The sequence below is a fragment of the Eschrichtius robustus genome, chromosome X (assembly GCF_028021215.1).
Source record: "Eschrichtius robustus isolate mEscRob2 chromosome X, mEscRob2.pri, whole genome shotgun sequence".
NCBI lineage: Eukaryota > Metazoa > Chordata > Mammalia > Artiodactyla > Eschrichtiidae > Eschrichtius > Eschrichtius robustus.
Window position 1 is genome coordinate 102,332,920 of NC_090845.1, and position 24,370 is coordinate 102,357,289.

A 24,370-nucleotide genomic window follows, 5' to 3' on the forward strand; every position below is an offset into this window, starting at 1 on the left:
ATATTTGTTGCATGGGAAAATGAGTCTCATTATTTTATATTCCCATGAACCACGCAATTCTTAATCCCAGAGCAAAGGAATGATACTCTGAGACACAAAAGAAACATGGGAAAATACGGAGGACACCAAGGATAGTGCTAATCTAACCAGCTTCACCTTCCAACTCTGATACTGCTTTCATTGCTTTCAAACAATATCCATGTTCAGACTTAGGACTACAACGTTTTTACTTAACCTCATTTATATTAGATTTATTTTACATCTGTACCTTCTTTCACCCTGAATGAACATTCCAGCAATATGGAAGGGGTGTGTAGGGTCCCAGCAGTGTTTATTAAGATGGGAGAAACTAGACTCTACTTAAATGGCAGTGGGAATGAGCCAAAAGATCACAGGAAATTGAAGATAAAGGAGAAAAATAGATAATAGTGTAAGATTCCTAATAAAGTGGGAATAAGGACACTTCATCCATAATATCACTAGGCAAGAAGTAGGATATGGGTGCAGGAATCATGCAAAGTCTTTGTCATTTGGAGGACTCCCTTCCTTGGATTCTGTGGAAATGTAGATTTTTCCTTATTTTAATCTTGTCATGCCCATTTAATTGGCCATTTAGGCTTAGGAGGGAGCAGCACATGTTGGTTGTCTGCTGTGCCCGGCAGGGGCAGACTTAGGAATAGAACTGGCGTGGATTCCTAGGCTCATGTTCTTTCCACACACCATATTGTTATTGCTGAAAACAATGTTGCTTTAAAAAATTACTCTATTTATTTTTGATTGCAGATTAACAATTTTCTCTGTACTTCAGTACATTCTGACCAATTTGGAGAAAGTTCTACATATGAAATTAATCTGAGGCACTGGATCTTCCCTACTTAGGTGTCTAGAGGAGCCCTCCTCCTCCCACTGCCCCCTTATGTCCCTTTTAGAACCACTAAATCATAGGAAAATATGGAAGAAACCAAGAATAATGTGAATATAACCAGCTTCACCTCCCAATTTGGCACTGCTTTCCATGGGACGAGTGCCTTAAAATCATTTCCATTGTTCCTTGTTTTGTTTTGTTTTTTTGCCACACCGTGTGGCATGTGGGATCTTAGTTCCCTGACCAGGGATTGAACCCATGCCCCCTGCACTGGAAGCGCAGAGTCTTAACCACTGGACCGCCAGGGAAGTCCCCATGGTTCCTTGTTCACTGCTTGGAACTATGACTAAAGAAAGGGCAGTCTTTTCCTTTATTATAAACATTTTATATTTATAAATTTCCCATGAGCAAATTCGATAATAAGCTCATAGGGAGTATTTATAAATTCCTCATGAACTCAGTACTCCACAGTACCCATTGTTATCCTTATTTATCATTATTTCCGGGATGCGCGTCACCCGTTCAGGTGCTCAACTCTTTCGTTGCTCAAATTATGATATTTTTGTCTTTGACCTTCATAACTCCACTCTGTTTAACAGGACCCCATAAACTCTTTATGGCCATTAACTTGCTATTTTTTTCTCTCATAATATTGGCTGAAAAGTTCTTGTGTGACATTTTCTGAGCCTATGTTCTACATGGACTGGCAAATTGGAAGCTAGCTTCCAATTACTGTTTTCTACTTTCTTAAACTTGAAGCACTAAAGTTCAGAAGTCACAGAATCCTTTACTGATCATGTCCAACCCTTCTTTCTCTGGTGACAACCTGCCTTCTCACTATAATTCCTGAGGGTCATGCCAAAGGTCCCCACCGGCAGACGTAATACTGTGAAGGGAGCCATGCAGTGAACAGGGAACTGGCACCAGAAATTTCTCGATGAGTCCTATAATTTCTTATTGAAAAACTCTCCAAACTCCACATGGTCCTTTCATTTTCTGATCTCTTTATTCCCATGAACCAATTTCTTTTATTATCATATTTCCCCAAAAACAATAGTCAAGAACTCTGGCTCTTCTTCCACCTTTCCATCCCCCACAACGACACTTCTCACTTGAGCCACCATATTTATAGCTTTATGCTTTCTTTCACCAATGTCGGCTCCTACCTCTTAAGCATGCTCTTTATATATTTTGAATGCATGCTGCCTTTCTTCTGTTGCTCTTGCCAATATGATGTCACACATCAGCTGCACCTGGTGTAACTTGCCATGCCTGGACATGACCAAAGGAGGCCCTAGTGAGGACAAAAATGGAAAACTCTTAGATCCTGTAGTACAGGCACAGAAAATCAGAGATTGCCCCAGTGCTGGCACAGCAAAGACTTTAAGGCTCCAGCACCGAAATTGGGCCTGGGTGATATGACTTCCTGAATAGAGGAATTACTGACTTCTATAGCAGTATGAGTTATCTCTGGGTGATGAATATGGGGGCAAGGAAGGTGTAAAATCCAGCAAGCTCAAAGTTCACTCCTCTCCTAACCTGGTGGGTGTTTCCCTCTGTGTGGGATGCCTAGTCTACAGAACTTAGGGCATGCCTCTGAGACATGCAAGGGAGACCATGGGCAGAAAAGTCAACCGTGGTATCTTTAACTCATTTGTATACTTTGAGCGCCGATCTACTTGGAGTGTAAGCCAAAGTAAACGTGATCTCGAATGTGACCCAGATTCCCTGATTTTTGCCTCTTGTAACTGGGAATCAATTGTTCCTTTTCATATTTCCACTGATCTCTAGACCTTATCGGCAGGCCTCTAGAATAACGCATAGAGGAAGGAGCTCTATGAGAGTCTGCCTCACTCTTCACTTCACATTCATTTCTCTTCCCCATCCCCTTTGTTGTAGTTTCTTTGACCATTGATCCTGGGCATGTGAATGTTCTGACACTGAGTAAAATCAGTTGTTCTTTGAAAGAACAATTTTTTTTGAGCACCTACAATATGCCAGGTACTGTTTTTTTTTTAACTTTTTTTTTAAATTTATTTTTGGCTGTGTTGGGTCTTCGTTTCTGCGCGAGGGCTTTTTCTAGTTGTGGCAAGCGGGGGCCACTCTTCATCGCGGTGTGTGGGCCTTTCACTGTCACGGCCTCTCTTGTTGCGGGGCACAGGCCCGAGACACGCAGGCTCAGTAGTTGTGACTCACGGGCTTAGTTGCTCCGCGGCATGTGGGATCCTCCCAGACCAGGGCTCGAACCCGTGTCCCCTGCATTGGCAGACAGACTCTCAACCACTGCACCACCAGGGAAGCCCCCAGGTACTGTTTTGAGCCCTGGGGATGTAGAACTGAACAATAATGGTAAAAACCCTACCCTCCTGGAGTTGCCATTAGACAGTATATTAGATGGTGAAAAGTGATATGGAGAAAATAACCCAAGCAAGAAAGCGGAATAAGGAGTGCTAAGGGGCTACTTTAAATTGGGTGATTAGGGAGAGGGCAGACAGAAGAAGCAAGAAGAACTATAATCCTGCAGCCTGTGGAAAAAAAACCACATTCACAGAAAGATAGACAAGATGAAAAGGCAGAGGGCTATGTACCAGATGAAGGAATAAGATAAAACCCCAGAAAAACAACTAAATGAAGTGGAGATAAGCAACCTTCCAGAAAAAGAATTCAGAATAATGATAGTGAAGATGATCCAGGACCTCGGAAAAAGAATGGAGGCAAAGATGGAGAAGATGCAAGAAATGTTCAACAAAGACCTAGAAGAATTAAAGAACAAACAGAGATGAACAATACAATAACTGAAATGAAAACTACAGTAGAAGGAATCAATAGCAGAATAACTGAGGCAGAAGGACGGATGAGTGACCTGGAAGACAGAATGGTGGAATTCACTGCCATGGAACAGACTGAAGAAAAAAGAATGAAAAGAAATGAAGAGAGCCTAAGAGACCTCTGGGAAAACATTAAACATAACAACATTCGCATTATAGGGGTTCCAGAAAGAGAAGAGAGAGAAAGGACCCGAGAAAATATTTGAAGAGATTATAGTCAAAAACTTCCCTAACATGGGAAAGGAAATAGCCGCCCAAGTCCAGGAAGCACAGAGAGTCCCATACAGAATAAACCCAAGGAGAAACACACCGAGACACATAGTAATCAAATTGGCAAAAATTAAAGGCAAAGAAAAATTATTGAAAGCAGCAAGGGAAAAACGACAAATAACATACAAGGGAACTCCCATAAGGTTAACAGCTGATTTCTCAGCAGAAACGCTACAAGCCAGAAGGGAGTGGCATGATATACTTAAAGTGATGAAAGGGAAGAAACTACAACCAAGATTACTCTACCTAGCAAGGATCTCATTCAGATTTGATGGAGAAATCAAAAGCTTTACAGACAAGCAAAAGCTAAGAGAATTCAGCACCACCAAACCAGCTCTACAACGAATGCTAAAGGAACTTCTCTAAGTGGGAAACACAAGAGAAGAAAAGGACCTACAAAAACAAACCCAAAACAATTAAGAAAATGGTAATAAGAGCATACATATCAATAATTACCTTAAACATGAATGGATTAAATGCTCCAACCAAAAGACACAGGCTCACTGAATGGATACAAAAACAAGACCCATATATATGCTGTCTACAAGAGACCCACTTCAGACCTAGGGACACATACAGACTGAAAGTGAGGGGATGGAAAAATATATTCCATGCAAATGGAAATAAAACAAAGCTGGAGTAGCAATACTCATATCAGATAAAATAGACTTTAAAATAAAGAATGTTACAAGAGACAGGAAGGACACTACATAATGATCAAGGGATCAATCCAAGAAGAAGATATAACAATTATAAATATATATGCACCCAACATAGAAGCACCTTGATACATAAGGCAACTGCTAACAGCTCTAAAAGAGGAAATTGACAGTAACACAGTAATAGTGGGGGACTTAAACACCTCACTTACACCAATGGAAAGATCATCCAAACAGATAATTAATAAGGAAACACAAGCGTTAAATGACACAATAGACCAGTTAGATTTAATTGATATTTATAGGACATTCCATCCAAAAACAGCAGATTACACTTTCTTCTCAAGTGCGTATGGAACATTGTCCAGGATAGATCACATCTTGGGTCACAAATCAAGCCTCAGTAAACTTAAGAAAATTGAAATCATATCAAGCATCTTTTCTGACCACAACGCTATGAGATTAGAAGTCAATTACAGGGAAAAACCATAAAAAACACAAACACAGAGAGGCTAAACAATACGTTACTAAATAACCAAGAGATCACTGAAGAAATCAAAGAGGAAATCAAAAAATACCTAGAGACAGATGACAATGAAAACACGACGATCCAAAACCTATGGGATGCAGCAAAAGCAGTTCTAAGAGGGAAGTTTATAGCTATACAAGCCTACCTAAAGAAACAAGAAAAATCTCAAGTAAACAATCTAACCTTACACCTACAGGAACTAGAGAAAGAAGAACAAACAAAACCCAAAGTTAGCAGAAGGAAAGAAATCATGAAGGTCACGCAGAAATAAATGAAATAGAAACAAAGAAAACAATAGCAAAGATCAATAGAAGTAAAAGCTGGTTCTTTGAGAAGATAAACAAAATTGATAAAACATTAGCCAGACTCATCACGAAAAAGAGGGAGAGGACTCAAATCAATAAAATTAGAGATGAAAAAGGAGAAGTTACAACAGACACCACAACACCACAGAAATACAAAGCATCCTAAGAGACTACTACAAGCAACTCTATGCCAATAAAATGGACAACCTGGAAGAAATGGACAAATTCTTAGAAAGGTATAACCTTCCAAGACTGAACCAGGAAGAAATAGAAAATATGAACAGACCAATCACAAGTAATGAAATTGAAACTGTGATTAAAAATCTTCCAACAAACAAAAGTCCAGGACAAGATGGCTTCACAGGTGAATTCTATCAAACATTTAGAGAAGAGTTAACACCCCTCCTTCTCAAACTCTTCCAAAAAATTGCAGAGGAAGGAACACTCCCAAACTCATTCTATGAGGCCATCATCACCCTGATACCAAAACCAGACAAAGATACTACACAAAAGAAAATTACAGACCAATATCACTGATGAATATAGATGCAAAAATCCTCAACAAAATACTAGCAAACAGAATCCAACAACACATTAAAAGGATCATACACCATGGTTAAGTGGGATTTATCCCAGGGATGCAAGGATTCTTCAATATATGCAAATCTATCAATGTGATACACCATATTAACAAACTGAAGAAGAAAAACCATATGATCATCTCAATAGATGCAGAAAAAGCTTTTGACAAAATTCAACACCCATTTATGATAAAAACTCTCCAGAAAGTGGGCATAGAGGGAACCTACCTCGATAGAATAAAGGCCATATACAACAAACCCACAGCAAACATCATTCTCAATGGTGAAAAACTGAAACCATTTCCTCTAAGATGAGGAACAAGACAAGGATGTCCACTCTCACCACTAGTATTCAACATAGTTCTGGAAGTCCTAGCCATAGCAATCAGAGAAGACAAAGAAATAAAAGGAATACAAACTGGAAAAGAAGAAGTAAAACTGTCACTGTTTGCAGATGACATGATATTATACATAGATAATACTAAAGATGCCATTAGAAAATGACTAGAGCTAATCGATGAATTTGGTAAAGATGCAGGATACAAAATTAATACACAGAAATCTCTTGCATGCCTATACACTGACAAAGAAAAATCAGAAAGAGAAATTAAGGAAACAATCCCATTTACCACTGCAACAAAAAGAATAAAATACCTAGGAATAAACCTACCTAGGGAGACAAAAGACCTGTATGCAGAAAACTATAAGACACTGATGAAAGAAATTAAAGATGATACCAACAGATGGAGAGATATACCATGTTTTTGGATTGGAAGAATCAATATCTTGAAAATGAGTATACTACCCAAAGCAATCTACAGATTCATTGCAATCCGTATCAAATTACCAATGGCATTTTTTACGGAACTAGAACAAAAACTCTTAAAATTTCTATGGAGACACAAAAGACCCCAAATAGCCAAAGCAGTCTTGAGGGAAAAAAATGGAGCTGGAGGAATCAGACTCCCTGGCTTCAGACTGTACTACAAAGCTACAGTAATCAAGACAATAGGGTACTGGCACAAAAACAGAAATATAGATCAATGGAACAAGATAGAAAGCTCAGAGGTAAACCCACACACCTATGGTCAACTAAGCTATGACAAAGGAGGCAAGGACATACAGTGGAGGAAAGACAGTCTCTCCAATAAGTGGTGCTGGGAAAACTGGGCAGCTACATGTAAAAGAATGAAATTAGAACACTCCCTAACACCATACACAGAAATAAACTCAAAATGGATTACAGACCTAAATGTAAGACCAGACACTATAAAACTCTTAGAAGAAAACATAGGAAGATCACTCTTTGACATAAATTGCAGCAAGATCTTTTTTGACCCACCTCCTAGAGTAATGGAAATAAAATCAAAAATAAACAAATGGGACCTAATCAAACTTAAAAGCTTTTGCACAACAAAGGAAACCATAAACAAGATGAAAAGACAACCCTCAAAATGGGAGAAAATAGTTGCAAACGAATCAATAGACAAAGGATTAATCTCCAAAATATATAAACAGCTCATGCAGCTCAATATTAAAAAATCAACCCAATCCAAAAATGGGCAGAAGACCTAAATAGACATTTCTCCAAAGAAGACATACAGATGGCCAAGAAGCACATGAAAAGCTGCTCAACATCACTAATTATTAGAGAAATGCAAATCAAAACTACAATGAGGTATCACCTCACACCAGTTAGAATGGGCATCATTAGAATATCTACAAACAACAAATGCTGGAGAGGGTGTGGAGAAAAAGGGAACCCTCTTGCACTGTTGGTGGGAATGTAAATTGATACAGCCACTACGGAGAACAGTATGGAGGTTCCTTAAAAAACTAAAAATAGAATTACCATATGACCCAGCAATCCCACTCCTGGGCATATACCCAGAGAAAACCATAATTCAAAAAGACACATGCACTCCAATGTTCATTGCAGCACTATTTACAATAGCCAAGACATGGAAGCAACCTAAATGTCCATCAACAGAGGAATGGATAAAGAAGATGTGGTACATATATACAATGGAATATTACTCAGCTATGAAAAGGAACGGTATTGGGTCATTTGTTGAGACGTGGATGGATCTAGAGACTGTCATACAGAGTGAAGTAAGTCAGAAAGAGAAAAACAAGTATCGCCTATTAATGCATATATGTGGAACCTAGAAAAATGGTACAGATGAACCGGTTTGCAGGGCAGAAATTGAGACACAGACATAGAGAACAAACGTATGGGCACCAAGGGGGAAGGTGGTGGGAGTGGTGGTGGTGGTGGTGGGATGAATTGTGAGATTGGGATTGACATGTATACACTAACATGTATAAAATGGATAACTAATAAGAACCTGCTGTTTAAAAAAATAAATAAAATAAAATTCAAAAAAAATTGGGTGATTAGGGAAAACATCACTGAAAAGGTGACATTTAAGGAAAGATCCGAAGGAAGTGAGGTTGTAAGTCACACAGTGTCCCAGGGAAGATAGTTTCAGGTGAACAGACCAGCAAGTGAACACTCCCTGAGCTGAGAGCAGGCTGAGGATGTTTAAATGACAGCAAAGCCAGTGTATCTGTAAAGGAATGGGAAGAGGGCACCATGTAAGGCCAATATGCAGTTGCACAGTACCTTTTATATGCCCCACCATGGCTTGAAGAGAAAGTCGTGATTTGCTGGGGATCAAATAGCTTTTCTTCATTCACCTGTGGTAAATATCCTTCCTACCTCCTTCCATGAGCATTTTCTGCCATATCTCAAGCTCAAGTCTACTAGTCATCTTCTGGATGAGGCACACTGCTCGTCTTAAGTATGTTTCCTGCTAACTTTATGAAATCCACATTCATGAATGCCAATGAATGGCATCCAGTTTCTAACATCTCATCTCCATTTTAAAAACATGTTGTTATACACAATAATAAGAGCTATCATACGCTGAGTACCTGCCATGTGCTAGATACTTTACAGATGCTATATAATTTGATCACTCAACAACCCTGTGAAGCAAATGAGGATACTGAGTTCATTTTACAGTTGAGGATCCTGAGGCTTAGGGAGGACAAACACCTTGCTTAACATTATATAGCTACTAAATGGTAGAGTCAGGCTTTAAACCTAAGCTCCTTCTCCTTTCACCATACATCAATGTTCAAAGCAGCACTATTCACAATAGGCAAACAGTGGAAATAATCCAAATTTCTATCAACAGATTAATGAATAAATAAAATGTGGTATATCCATACAGCAGAATATTATTCAGCCTTACAAAGGAATGATGTGCTAATACATGCTACACCATGAATTACCCTCCAAAAAATATGCTAAGTAAAAGCAGCCAGACACAGAAGGCCACATATCATATGATTCCATTTGTATGAAATGTCCAGAATAGGCAAGTCCATCGAGGCAGAAAGCAGATTAGTAGTTGCCTGGAGCTAGGGGTATAAAAGCAGATTAACTGTACATGAGCATGAATTATTTTATTGGGATAATGAAAATATTCTAAAACTGGAAATATAGTGATAGTTATATAACTTGATGACTTTACTAAAAAGTCATCACATGGTATGTAAATTATACCTCAATGAAGCTGTTTTGTTTTTTTGTTTTTTTGGGTTTTTTTTAAGAGGCAGGTCTGGCTTTCTAGAGCTTTAGTAGTTTGGGAGAACTCAGTATATGATTCAAGTGAAGGGTACACTATCCAGGAACAAAAGTGGAGCATTCTGAGAGGTGGGAGGGAGAGAGAAAGAAGGTAGAGTAAGAGGCCAGACACCAGTGTCCCTCCCTCCCCACTCCATCTCACCAGCATAAGAGTGGAACCTGAGGGGGTAAGTGAAGGTTTGACAAACATTTTTCTAACCAAGTTTGGGGGAAAATTGAAAATAGGTGGAATTATGCCCAATTTGGTCTTTGGAACTCAGAGACACCACCTTTCTGTGTCCTCGCACTAACAAGGTGTGATGATAACAGAAAAGAAATGGATACATGACATATCTAGACAGAGGGAGAGTCATGTCTCCCTCAGCTCCTACCTGGCATACACTGATCCAGAAGGTTCTACATGTTCCCAGTGGAGGACATGGAAAATAGCTGAATGTTGAAAGCCAGCAGGTCTGCCATGGGGCCACTGCCGTGAGGAGCAAAGTGAGCACATGGCAGAGATTGCAGGAAGACCGCCTCATCTAAGGGCTGGATGGAGGATGTGGCTGAGAGTCAGAAGATCTGAAAGGCAGGCAGGGGGAGAAGTGGGACCAAGACAGCAGGGTGGTGAGAAACCCTGGGCCTACATGGGCTGCGTCCATAGCTGCTATATTGTTGGGGGTTGGTGGGGGGGGAGGGTTGAAACTGTGAAACACTGAGAATTGGGACTGCGTTAACCCACAAGATACCTTTTTTTTATTCCTTAATTCTTTTTTTTTGTCTTTTTTTTTTTTGAAGTAGAGTTAATTTATAATGTTGTGTCAGCTTCAGGTACAGCAAGGTGATTCAGTTGTGTATACATATTCCTTTTCAGGTTCTCTTCCATTATAGATTATTACAAGACCTTGAATTTACTTCCCTGTGCTGTACAGTAGGTCCTTGGTGTTTATCTACTTTATATATAGTAGTGTGTATATGTTAATCCAAAATTCCTAATTCATCACCATCCACCCCCCTGCCACTGCTATCCCCTTTGGTAACCATAAGTTCGTTTTGTATGTCTGTGAGTCTATTTGTTTTGTAAATAAGTTCATTTATATTATTTTTTTTAGATTCCCCATATAAGTGATATCATATAATATTTGGGTTTTTCTGACTTACTTCACTCAGTAAGACTGTCTCTAGGTCCATCCATGTTGCTGCAAATGGCATTATTTCATTCTTTTTTTTATGGCTGAGTAATATTCCATTGTATATATGTACCACATCTTCTTTATCCATATCTCTGTTGATGGACATTTAGGTTGCTTCCATGACCTGGCTATTGTATACAGTGCTGCAATGAACATTGGGGTGCATGTGTCTTTTTGACTTATGATTTTCTCTGGATATATGCCCAGGAGTGGGATTGCTGGATCATATGGTAGCTCTGTTTTTAGTTTTTTAAGGAACCTCCATACTGTTCTCCATAGTGGCTGTACCAGTTTACATTCCCACCAGCAGTGCAAGAGGGTTACTTTTTCTCCACACCCTTTCCAGCATTTATTATTTGCACAAGATACTATTTTTAATGGAAAGAGACTGAGTTTCCTTCATGGTTAGGTATAGTAATAAAACAAGTTGACTTAATCCCCAAATGAGCACAGTTGACCAAGGCCTGTACCTGGCTGCTTATTCACAGTGCCAGGAAGGGCTGTAGCAGAGTCTGGGGAATGAGATTAGGCTCTGCAGAGTTCTATGTGAGCCATCAACATTTTTGGCATTTGGGACTTGATCAGGATTTCCATACTGAAGCTAAAAGCAGGAAGATCTGAGACTGGATTATACAGCTCTTAAACTTTGATTCTATTAACTACTAAAATAGATTTAAAAACCAAGTAGAAATGCTAAATGTCTGAATCTACTTCATACATGGAGATCTGGTTCCTTCTAATCCAGGGGTTCCTAATCCTGGGTCCATGGATGGGCTATAAGTAGCACATGAGTGCATTGAAGGTTGGGTGCAAAACTGAGAGGATATACATGTATGTGTGTGTTTCTGGATAGAGGTTTTGTAACTTTCATGAGTTTTCCAAACGGGGAAAAAAAAGGTTAACCACTCATAGAGGGCAGTTGAAGCTTGGGGAATGGATGAGACTATCCAGAGAAAGTGGGGACAGAGGAAAGTCCCAAGTGGAACACTGGAAAATCAACTAACTGTGAAGTATCAGACATTTTAACATAATGATTCTCATATCTTTGCCATATGAATTGCAGATAGTCTGAATTTCATGATGTGGTCATCATTATAGACTACTGACCTGGGGCTTATGGATGTGCTTGAAGAGGTACATAAACTCTTGGAAATGGAGTGTGAAATTTTCTGTGTATATGAACATGAGCAGATTTCTTGGGAGAAGAGCTATAGCTTCCACAGAATTTTAGAGAGGGTCCTTGACCTCCAAAGTGTTATAAACCATTCACTTAAACTTCTGGCAAGGACAGTAATTCAGATTCCTTTCTATGCCAACTCCTATTCTCTCATCTTTATATAACTTCTCTCTCTCTGACAAAGCAGTGCAGAATATGCAGTCCAATCTGAATATGAGAGAGAAGAGAGCTCAAAGGGATGATTCCAAGGGGACTAATAACCCTTCTGAAGTGAGGTCTAGTAGGTCTGCTCAGCACCTGAGTCCTGAACCGCTATGCAGGAAGAAGACTGCTTGGGCAAAAGGGCCAGGGATAGGAAGGCTTGGGCTGACCACATAATTAGTATCAAATTTATATACGAGATGAGGTATTTCCTCTTTGATTGTATAAGACATTATAAATGAGGAAGGGCATTGCCAGAAGGAACACTTCATGGGCTATTTTTCATTATAAAGCAGGAAAGAGGAATTGACTGACCTGGTGGATTATTCAGAATTCTAAGCAATGATCTCATCCCATGGTAATTCAGTGAACAAGATTTAGACGGCACCTGTCTTCATTAGCAATATAAATGTTTCTTTAAAACACCATTTTGGAATTAAATACAAAATAAAACTAAGTTTCTTGACTTGCTGAACTACTAGGGATTGATTTTTACCTAGTGGAAGACACTTAGCCTTCATCATTCCTAAGAACCATTCATGAGCTCTGAGTTACTGTGTGATAAGCCTCCCCTTGCCAGTGCTTCTATCTTTCTTAAAAGAAGCTGTCCTTTGCATCAGTGGGAGGTCTTCAGGAACACACCAACTCTCTGATAGGACTGCTGCAGAATAATCTGGTTTTCAAATGGTGCATATTTAGTACTAAATACTTTTCATTTATTTGATGCTCACAATACATTTATGATATAGATATTATCTTCATTTTATCAGATGATGCAACTATCTTAGAGATGATAAGCAAGTGGCCCATGTAAATTCTCATGCACTGTTGGTGGGAAAGTAAATTGGGATAGCCATTATGGAAAACAGTATAGAAGTTCCTCAAAAATTAAAAGAACAATCATATGATCCAGCTATCCTATTTCTGAGTATATATCCAAAGGAAATAAAATCAGGATCTCAAAGAGATAATCTGCACTCTCATGTTCATTGCAGCATTATTCACAGTAGCCAAGACATAGAAACAACCTAAATGTCCATCGATGAATGAATGGATAACAAAAGTGTGGTATTATATATATAGTGGAATGTTATTCAGCCTTTAAAAAGAAGGAAATCCTGCCATTTGCAACAACATGATAAACCTGGAGGACAGTATGCTAAGTGAAATAAGCCAGACAGAGAAAGACAAATATTGCATGATCTCACTTTTATGTAGAATCCAAGGGAGGAAAAAGCCTAACTCATACTAACAGAGTGTAGAATGGTAGTTATCAGAGGTTGGGGAAAGGGAAGTCTTGGGAGTTATTGTTTAATAAGTGTAGAGTTTCAGTTTTGCAAGATGAAAAGTATTCTAGAGATGGATGGTGGTGATGGTTGCACGACCATATAAATGTACTTAGTACTATGAAACTGTACACTTAAAGATGGTGAAGATAGTAAATTTTCTGTTATATATATTTTATCACAACAAAAAATTGGAAAAAACCTGGAAAAAAGTGGCCCATAGTCATACATCTGTTTAAGAGGTGAAATCAGTAATCGAAGTCAGATATGCCTGATAACAAAATCCATGTTCTTTCCGCAAAACCATACAACTATTATAATCAAACAATGTGACTGAATTTATTTATAAACATAACAGTCCTTTAAAGGAGTCATCTTGGCCAACTCTATTGCACTTATTATTTGAAAAATTTGTGGGACTTGGTCTTCAGGATCATTGTTTTGATTCTTCTTAATAGCGGTAAATCTTAGTTCTTTGAGAGGGATTGACTTTTGGAAACTGGCAAAAGTCATTTTATTGATTTAAATGTGATTAAGCTGGGTAATACAATTTGAGCAGAAACCTTATGTTTATAACATAGCAAATTTATTTTCTTGCCTGGTTCATACACCAGCTCAGTACCTAAAGACTTCATAAATTAATGAGTATGTAAATAAAGCTAATAATCATTTTGACTTTGAAGGTCAACACACATTAGAAAATATAGGTCAGGAATATCTGTTTTGTTGAGTTACTTAGTCACACTATGTATTCCCTAGCAAGAGTTCACAAAGATCAGTTGGATTAACTCAAAGGTAACAGGGGTGGTCCTCTCAATGGTAAGCTTCAATTTTATGTCTCATAATTCAGCCTCAGCCTGGCATCCTCCCTAGAGATAAAACTTTCTTAAAACAGACTAACCATCAACCAGAAAGATTCATGACAGCAACGTGCAGACTGAATACATAAAAATAAATACAATTTAGGAGGAGTTCTTCATTTTATCTGAAGAAGATAAGACCCTCTGAATGTTTGCCCATTTTTATAACCTAATCTCTTTTGGTAAGAATAAAACTTTTGGATGCATCTGTTGGGCAATAAATTTCTTTTTTCATTTTCAACCAAATGCTTGATCCTAGACATATTACTTCTTGCTAATTTTAGAACCATCTGATTGTTAGAGGAGTGAGTAATCTGTAATTAGGCTATAAAAATTTGAGTACAGATTATTTTTATGCAACATTATGCACAGAATGAGATAGAGAATACCCTAACTACTACAAAACAAATATTTGTAATGCTCGAGTATACGTATATGGAAAGAATCCAACTGAATCATACATTTGATTACAGCTGAGTGTTTGGTTCTATTCACAGGATGCATTTCTTTCTCAATGTACAGTGTCTATGTATTATCCACCTCTAACCACTTAACTCCAAGCCAACATTTCCCAGGCATCCTCCTTCCCAAATTCCAGACTCCTATCCAGCTGTCTTTTGAGCATTTCCACCTGGATGTCCAGAGTTAAGACTGTTGTGAATGGCTGTGCAGACTGTGTACTATACAATTTCTGGAGTGAAGGGGGCCATTTACACAGACTACCATATGTCTCTTGGTGTTGTACAACACACCTACCTTGTCTGCAGGCAAAACACATCCAAAATTAAACTTACCAAGTCCTTCCACCAAAATGACCTTATCTTGCTGAGTTCCATTTCCATTGAACTAATAGCATTGCCTTTTCTCTGTCACTTAGCTTTGAAGTTTGGAAGTCTTTCTGACAACTCTTCTTGTGCTCTACATTCAATCAGCAGCTGAGCCAAATTGATTTTTACCTTCAAGACGCCGATCATATCCATCTTCTGTTTTTCTTTCACACTGAAAAACCTGACCATTCCCTCATTGTTTAGAATTACAGAGTTGCACATTTGAAAACAATAATGATGTTGCAGATCCAGGCCAAATCACTCTTACATATGAGGTAACTGAAGTCAAGAAAAGGTAAATGACTTCCTGAAGGTTGTGTATATAACTAGTGACATAAATGGGATTAGAATAGGAATCTCCTAGTTCTCATGCCCCCGATCCTTTCATTATAAAATTATTATTTTTTTCACCTGGCCCCATCATCTATTTTCTGTCTCTCCCCACTTCAATCAATCCTATGCTCTTTGGCCAGATTTGTCTACATAAAAGTATTACTTTTCTTTATAAATATTTTATTGTTCCATATCATTTTATAAAGCACAAATTCCTTACTCAATGACACAATATAGATGCAACCTACCTTTCTACTATAGTTTAAAAACAGAAAATATATCGATGTAATTCTCCATATTAATAGACTAAAGGAGAAAAATTGTTTATGTGAAGCATTTCAGAAAAATATTTGCTAAGTTTTAATACTAATGTATAAGAAAAGAAACCCAACTGAACTGTCACTATTTTCCAGAGAAATGAAAACTTACGTGCACACAAAAACCTGTGCATTAATATTCAGAGCAGCTTTCTTCATAATAGCTAAAAACTGGAAACAATCTAGATGTCCTTCAGCAGGTGAATGGTTAAGCTGTGGTGCATCCATGCCACAAGATGACACTCAGCAATAAAAAGGAATGAACTATCGATACCTGCCACAACCTGAATGAATCTCCAGGTGAATACATTTAAATAATAATATCGAGATCACAAAATTAGAAATGGAGGCCAGATTAGTGATTTCTAGGGGTTAGGGATAGAGGTTAAGGGAGTGGTAGATATGGGTATAAAGGGATCCCACGAGAGGGCTCTGGGAACAGTTCTGTATCTTGACTGTGGTGGTAGTCATGCAAATCCACATGTGAGATATAGTTGCATAGGACTACACACACATGCACGTACACACACACACACACACACACACACACACGAGTGCATGGAAAACTGGTGAAATCTGAATAAGCTCTGTAGATTGTACCATTATCAGTTTCTGGGTGTGACGTTATAGTACAGTTATTCAGGATGTTAACCACTGGGAGAAACTGGGTAAAGCGTACACCAGACTTCCTGTACATTTTTTTTCGCAACTCTGTCAAAGTATAATTATTCCAAAATAAAAAGCTTAAAAATATTAAAACAGAGAAATTTTAAGCAAAAAAGAAAATTCTGACTTGTTGACATCCTTTGGTTTTAATCATAAAAAGTTGGATCCTGGGCTTCCCTGGTGGTGCAGTGGTTAAGAATCTGCCTGCCGGGGCTTCCCTGGTGGCGCAGTGGTTAAGAATCCGCCTGCCAATGCAGGGGACACGGGTTCGAGCCCTGGTCCCGGGAGATCACACATGCCGTAGAGCAGCTGGGCCCGTGAGCCACAGTTACTGAGCCTGCGCATCTGGAGCCTGTGCTCCACAACAAGAGAGGCCGCGATAGTGAGAGGCCCGCGCACCGCGATGAAGAGTGGCCCCCGCTTGCCGCAGCTAGAGGAAGCCCTCGCACAGAAACGAAGACCCAACACAGCCCAAAATATAAATAAATAAATAAATAAATAATAATTAAAGGTGCTAAAAAATAAAAATTAAAAAAAAAACATGTATTGAATGAATGAATGAATAAACGACCACAGGAAAATATTCCGAATCTTTTATCCCACAAATTTAAAAAAAAAAAAAAAAAAAAAAAAGTTGGATCCTGCCCAGTGTGAGGAAAATTTACCTGAGAAGGTGATTTAATGCCATCTTGCCAATTAACATGCAGGTGGTTAAAACTTCTTCACTGATAGGAAGATCAGAGATGGGAAGGGGAGCTCACCACAGACTGGAAGAAAATATTGCAAATCATATTTCTGATAATGGACTTGTATTAACAGTATTATTTTATCAACAATAAGGAAACAAATGACCCAGTTTGTAAAATGGACAAAATTTGAACAGATGCTTCACCGAAGAAGATGTATGGATAACAAATATGCACATGAAAAGGTGCTCAACATTATTAATAATTAGTTAAATGCAAATTGAAACCACAGTGAGGTACCTCTATATTCTAATGGCCAACCTCAAAAAAATCTCTGATAATGCCGAGTGCTGGTGAGGATGCCTCACAAAAACCTATATGGAAAATTTTCCTAGCAGCTTTACTCATAATTGCCCAAATTTAGAAACAATCCTTCAACTGGTAAGTGGAGAAACACACTGTAGTACATTCATATAATGGAATGCCACTCAGCAACAGAAAGGAACAACATGAATGAATCTTAAACACATTATGCTTAGTGAAAGAAGCCAAACATTAAAGATCTACATACGGTATAGTTCCATTTATATAACATTCTGGATAAGACAAAACTATTGGTATGGAAAATAAGTTAACGGGGATCTTGGATACAGAGGGGGATTGACTACAGAGGGGGATTATGTCCCATATCTTCTCTTTTGATGCTGATTATGCAACTCCATGCATTTGTCAACACTGATTAAACTGCACATCAAGAAAAATGAATTTTCCTAGACAGAAGTTTTAAAAATAATTTCTAAAAGGGAAAATGGGCAAGTCACAAATGAAGAAATCCAAATGGCCAATAAATCTATGAAAAGATCTTCAATCTTACTAATGTCAGGAAATGCAAATTTAAAAAACCCTATGAAATAAAATTTCCCACTTGCAAGGTTGGCAAAAACTAAGAAGTCTGTTGATGATTTTCAGAAAAGGGAACTCATAAACTGCTGATGGATGTGTAAATTGATACATTTTGGAGAGCAACTTTGTAATACTTTTTAAAGTTGAAGATACCTATACTATGACCTAGAAATTCTGCTTTTTGGTTTGTATCCTAGAGAAAATCCAGTACATGTACACAATGAGACATGCACATGAACGCTAAGTGCAGCATTATTTGTAATATCAAACAGTGGAAGTAATTTATATGTCAGTCAAGAGGAGCATGTATAAATAAATCTGACATATTGATATAACGGGTTGGTCTACAGTATTTAAAATGCAGGAACAAAAACCATGTGTATCAAAAAAATAAATATCAATAACAATGTTGAGTGAACAAAACAAGCTGCAAAATAATACATATGGTGTGTTATTTATATAAAGTTTGAACACAAGCAAAACAACACTACATGTTTATTGATAAATGTGTTCTTACCAGTAGTTGTTAAAAAACTTGCAAAGGAATGGTAACCACTAAATTTAGGATGGTGGCTACCTCTGAGGAGGGTTGAAGAATGAGATCTGGGAGGGCAATAAATAGGTCTTCAACTGTATATATATAATGTTTTATTCCTTCAAAATAAAAATATGAAGCAAATTTGGCAAAATGCTGAGAATTGATTTGTTTTCTTATTCTCTGTATGTTTTACAAAGAATGAATAAATAGTGCAGAATATCTTTATATCATTTTCTGTCTCAAATCATCTCTCAGCAGTGGTTTATGTGTCAGTCTTTGGGAGACAATGCTATAGTGGCTTAGAATATAGACCACAGAGCTGGGGTTCAAATCTTGCCTCTACCATGTACTAGCTGTGTAGCCTTAAGAATGTCACTTCACCTCTTTAAGTTGCAGTTTCCTCTTCCGTTGATTGGGTAATATCCACCCCATAATATAGTTGTGAGAGTTAAATAATGACTTAGGGATAATCGTGAAGGATGAAAACTTCAAAAAAGTATATTTTCTGGCTATAGGAAGTACTGAAAAATGGAAGTTGTTATTGAATCATTGATTACCTATGGGGAGAGGTAAAGGAAGACATTCTAGAAGAAGTGACACTTGATATGACTGGTAAAGGATCTTGAAGAATTAACCAGTTGTGTGAGGGAATCAAGGGGTATTTTATACAAAAGGTATAGGATGGCATGTGGCAGAAGCATGAATGTACATACCAAACTTGGGGAGCATCCATGAACAAAGCTAAACATTTAATTTTTGTAGTCCTAGTGTCTGATAATATTTCATGTCCAGCCTCGGGTGTATCCTTTCAAAGTGCGGCATAAGTCAGAACATACTTTGGAGATGATGATGAATGGTTTGGGGATGAATGGGAAGAATGATGATCTGTGGGAAGCAAAAATTTATCTGGACTTTGAACAGACTGTGTAGTCAAATGCTAAAAACAGAACTGGAGGGAAACATGGTGAACACATCTAAAGATGATCCCCCTCTTCCCTACTTTTATTTCTCTATTTTCCATAGCGTCTCCATTTTCCAGACACACTTTCCAGATGCACTCTGGAAAACTAGTCTGTTAAAAGAGCATTAGTCAAATTATAAACCTTTAGACAAGCTTGTTGTAACTGACGAAACTACCTTTTTGTTGGGGTTCGATGGCTGAGCACTGCCTGGCTGGTTGAATTACATTCATAACCAGACTGGGAACTTTCAGACCTGGCTATTATATTGTCTTAAGGAGCAAAACAACTCGGAATGATTCATATCAGTGCTTTAAAGCTTAGACTTTATGACAGTCAAAAATTAAAATTGAATAGAAAATGGCTAATGTAGTAGTGCCATATAGCCATAACCTAACTGTAACATTTTTTTCTCACAAGTTAAAAAAAATGGACCTGAGTGGGGAAAGTAATAAAATAGCAAAAGGGCCTGTGGAATAAATCAAAATTCTGTGGCCACACAGCCACAACATCATACCCAACCTGTCTTGCTAATCATATCACATTAGCAACCATATATCAGATGAGTAAGACCAGTTAGCTTGAGCCAATTCTCTTTTCAATACCTATGTCCTCAGGGAGAAAAGGAGAACCAAGACTCCAGAGTGATCACATGTTCAGTGCTATGAAGGGAACTGATAGTGGAGCCAAGGCATTTTCTCCTTTGTCCAAATGTCTGAAAATGATAATTATTCAAAGATGTCAGAAAGCAACATGGAGTAAGAAGGAAGATGGTTACTCAAAAGCCAGTAAGGAGCTTACGAGAACAGTTGTGCAGCTTGGGTTTAACGAGTCAGGTATACCAGCATCCCAAATGACACAGGATGTGATTTCACTGCTTGGCTTGCCCTGGTTTCTGAATGCTGCCATAAACTGGTCTCCTATTTGTTTGACAACCTATGAAAACATTCATAGTGCTGTTCTTTTAGGAAACATAAAATGGAGATTGCTGGGTTTCAATGGGTGAAAAGTTTCACGAAATACGTTTTTAAAGGTTGAGAAGCCAGTTTTACTAAACTACATTAGTCTTTTTAAAACTTTATAGGTTAACTTTTATTTCATTCAAGGCTGAAAACATGCCTCCCTCCTGAAATAAACAGGCAATTTTCCATTTTAAATGAGTAAAACTAGTGGAGACTGGCTGAGGTCACGCAGCCAGGGTGTGAGGTCCAAGGCGACCAGGCAGCTTGTGTCCAGGGTCAGCCCCTGACATCTACCACCATGCTGGTGGACAAGCCTCATCTCCTGCAGGACTGCACGCAAAAGGTTTCCACTGTCGTACCTGCCAGTTCAGTTCCAGGGAGCCAGAGCACTTCAGAAGGTGAAGGTTGCAGAGTGGTGCGTCACACCTAGAAGTTACAAAAAACTCCTGATCAGACAGCAGGGAGGTGAGATGCGTCACAGAGTGGTGTCTGGATCCTTGCCTGGGAGTGGCTGCCGTGGGTCTGTCCCTTGAAGTAAAGGAAGTCCCCACCCTCCTGCTGATGCAGGGGCCTCAGGTTGTCAGGTTGTCCTCAATCGCTCCTCCCCCTGACCTCCCTCCACCGCAGGTCCAGCTTCACGCAGATGACGAAGGGCGGTAAGATAAGAACCCCAGGCTTGGACCTTTTCTGAGAGTCCCCTTGCAGTAGAAGCCCTTCTCAGTCTCGTTCTCATTGATGTCACAAAACACAACAACCTTGAATCAGTTGGTGGCTGTGAGCCCACCAGCCATACTGCCTGGCACCCCTGCTTGGCTGCGTTCCAATTGGTGAAGGTTACCCGGTGTGGGAGGACCTTTTCTTCCAGATGCGGTGGGTCTAGATGGTGGCCTGGAGGACGAAGTGTGTGGCCATGTAGCAGTGGTAGCAGTAGAGAAGCTCCACTCCAGTGACCCCAATGACCTTTCTGAGGTGGTCGTAGAAGAAGAGCAGGTCCTCTGGCATGCCCTGCAAGAGGGAAAGAGAAGCATCCACCTTGCTGGTGTTTCCGCTCCGTGTTGTGAAATTTTCATTCCTATTATTGAATCTAAAGGCAAGCCATTTCAGTACTGACTTCAGCCCCAGAACCCCCGAGATGATTTCCAAAAGAAACGTTAGGACAATTTACGCTTCATTGCCCATATCTTCAATGACTTACCAAGCACTTTGCATGTATATTGATAATTTTTATATCTGATCCCAAGGTGGCCAGAGAAGAAAACAGAAACGGAAACAATAGACTTTTTCCTCACTCTCACCTGGCAGGCTAGCATTAGAGGACGAAGAAGTTAAGGTGGCCTCTTTTAGATTGCTCTGGGAGATTAGAAAAAGCAGATAGAGAAATCCCTGGGGCCCAGATATTGGGAATCAGAATGTGGGAAAGAATTTGGGAAGGAAAATTCTTCATATTTTTAATTAAACAAACCACATAAATTGGAAGTACAAAGAGAGCTGCCAAAAGGAGAATGTCCAGTCTTGGGAGCAGAAGCTGCTTGTTTTACTCTGTTGCCTTACAAAAGGCCCCCCCAAAAAAAAAAGAAAAGAAAAAAAACTAGTTTGGCAGAAATGCTAAAAGTTCAGTGTTTTTAGTTAAAACATTTTTTTCCCAAACCACCCCCAACAGTAGCTTTTTATCCATAAAATGTTATCTTGCATTCTTCAGTGTGTTAGGCATCTTTACACCAGTGGAAGTCCCTATATGTCAGTACAGTTAGATGTATTTCATTTTTCAAGCTTTTATAATGTTTTTGTTTTGGTTTTTTTTTTCTTTTTTACTATATTTTGCTATATTAGGATAGATATAACACATCCTGCTGGTGGTTAAATATGCATTTTCCCCATCTTCCTTATTAAAGAAATCCAATCCTGTCCAATATAGCAGTGTTTCCAGCTGAAAACCAATGTTTCCCAGTGTTGCTTAAAGTTAAGTGTATCCATGTGACAGTCTGGATGAATGAGATGTAAGGAAAAGTTTACTGGAGGTTCTGGCAACATTTTGCTTGCTTGAAATAGGCAGGAGGAGGTTCCCCTTGCTATTCCCTTTTTCTTTTTCTGGCCTGGAGCATGCTTGTGAGGATGGATGTGGAGCAGCCACCTTGTGACCATGAGGTGACTTACATACATCATGAAATGATTATCATAATAGGTTTAGTAAACATCCATCATCTCATAGATACAAAATTTTAAAAATAGAGAAAATTTTTTCCTTGCGATGAGAACTCTTAGGATTTAATCTCTTAGCAACTTTCATGTATAACAGAGAGCCATGTTAATTATCTTTATCATGCTGTACATTACATCCCTCGTACTTACTTATAACTGGGAGTTTGTACCTTTTGCTTGTCCTCATCCGATTCCCCCTCCCTCCACACCCTTTGGTGTGGAGGGAGGGGGAATCGGATGAGGACAAGCAAAAGGTACAAACTACACATTTGTAAGCACAAATCTGATCTCTTTTTCTATGGATTTGTTTGTTTGTTTTTGGAGTATAATTAACACTGTTAGTTCCTGTTACTCAACATAGTGATTCAATTTTTCTGTACATTTCAAACTGATAACCAGGATAAGTCTAGTTATAATATGTCACCATCCAAAGGTATTCCATAATTATCGACTATATTCCCCACACTGTACATTTCATACCTGTGACACATTTATTTTGCAACTGGAAGTTTGTACCTCTTAATCTCCCTCACCTTTTTCTTTCCTCCCCCAAACTCCCTCCCCTCTGGCAACCACCAGGCTTTGTTTTTGTTTTCTTTTAATTAATTAATTAATTAATGAACTAACTAACTTATTTTTGGCTGTGTTGGGTCTTCATTGCTGTGCGCGGGCTTCCTCTAGTTGCAGCGAGAGGGGGCTACTCTTTGTTGTGCGTGGGCTTCTCATCATTGTGGTGCGTGGGCTTCTCACTGTGGTGGCTTCTCTTGCTGCAGGGCATGGGCTCTAGGCGTGTGGGCTTCAGTAGTTGTGGCACACGGGCTCAGTAGTTGTGGCTCACGGGCTCTAGAGCACAGGCTAAGTAGTTGTGGTGCACGGGCTTAGTTGCTCCACGGCATGTGGGATCTTCCCGGGCCAGGGATCGAACCCATGTCCCTTGCATTGGCAGGCAGATTCTCAACCACTGCACCACCAGGGAAGTCCCACCTGGCTTTGTTTTGATGTCCTTTAATCTTCACATACACATTTATCTTCTCTGAAAATATCACTGGGATATTTCCCCAAAGTAATGGTAATTTCATAATGACAGCTAATATATAATACCTACTATGAGCTAAGCACTATCCCAAGTGCTTTACATATATTAATTCATTCAAGCTTCCTAACAACCCCATGAGGTAGGTGCTATTATTATCCCTATTGTATAGATGAGGAAACTGAGACACAGAGAAGAAAAATGACAAGGCCCAGGTTTCACAGTTTATATGTGGTGGAACTAAGGCAGTGAGGCCCGTGCTGACAGTTATGATATGACACTGTATTATCAATCAGTGCTACTGTTTTATTAGAGTTAAACAGCTGTTGAGTCTTTCACAGTGTATTTGAATGTTATCACAACTCTGCACTTAACATAGTCCACAGAAGTGGCTTTTGATCGCGTTCTTCCATTCACGAACTTGCTGCTGTATGAACATAGACAAGCCCTTTAACCTCCCCACGTCTCCGTTTTCTGAGCCACATTCTTTTCAGTACAACACGTCTGGCCATTTTGCTGGTCTTATGTCTGAAAATGATTTACTTTGTTGTGGTCCAGT

General features: G+C 38.9%; 1 protein-coding gene across 1 annotated transcript in view; it reads left to right on the forward strand.

Moving 5' to 3' along the window:
- LUZP4 (leucine zipper protein 4) overlaps positions 1 to 21,689 on the forward strand; it is a 146,045-nt gene extending 124,356 nt beyond the window's left edge. The window contains 2 exon segments of the mRNA XM_068532676.1: positions 20,235 to 20,453; positions 21,445 to 21,689. Of these exon segments, the coding sequence (XP_068388777.1) occupies positions 20,235 to 20,453; positions 21,445 to 21,689 (464 nt within the window).
- The last annotated feature ends 2,681 nt before the right edge of the window (positions 21,690 to 24,370 follow it).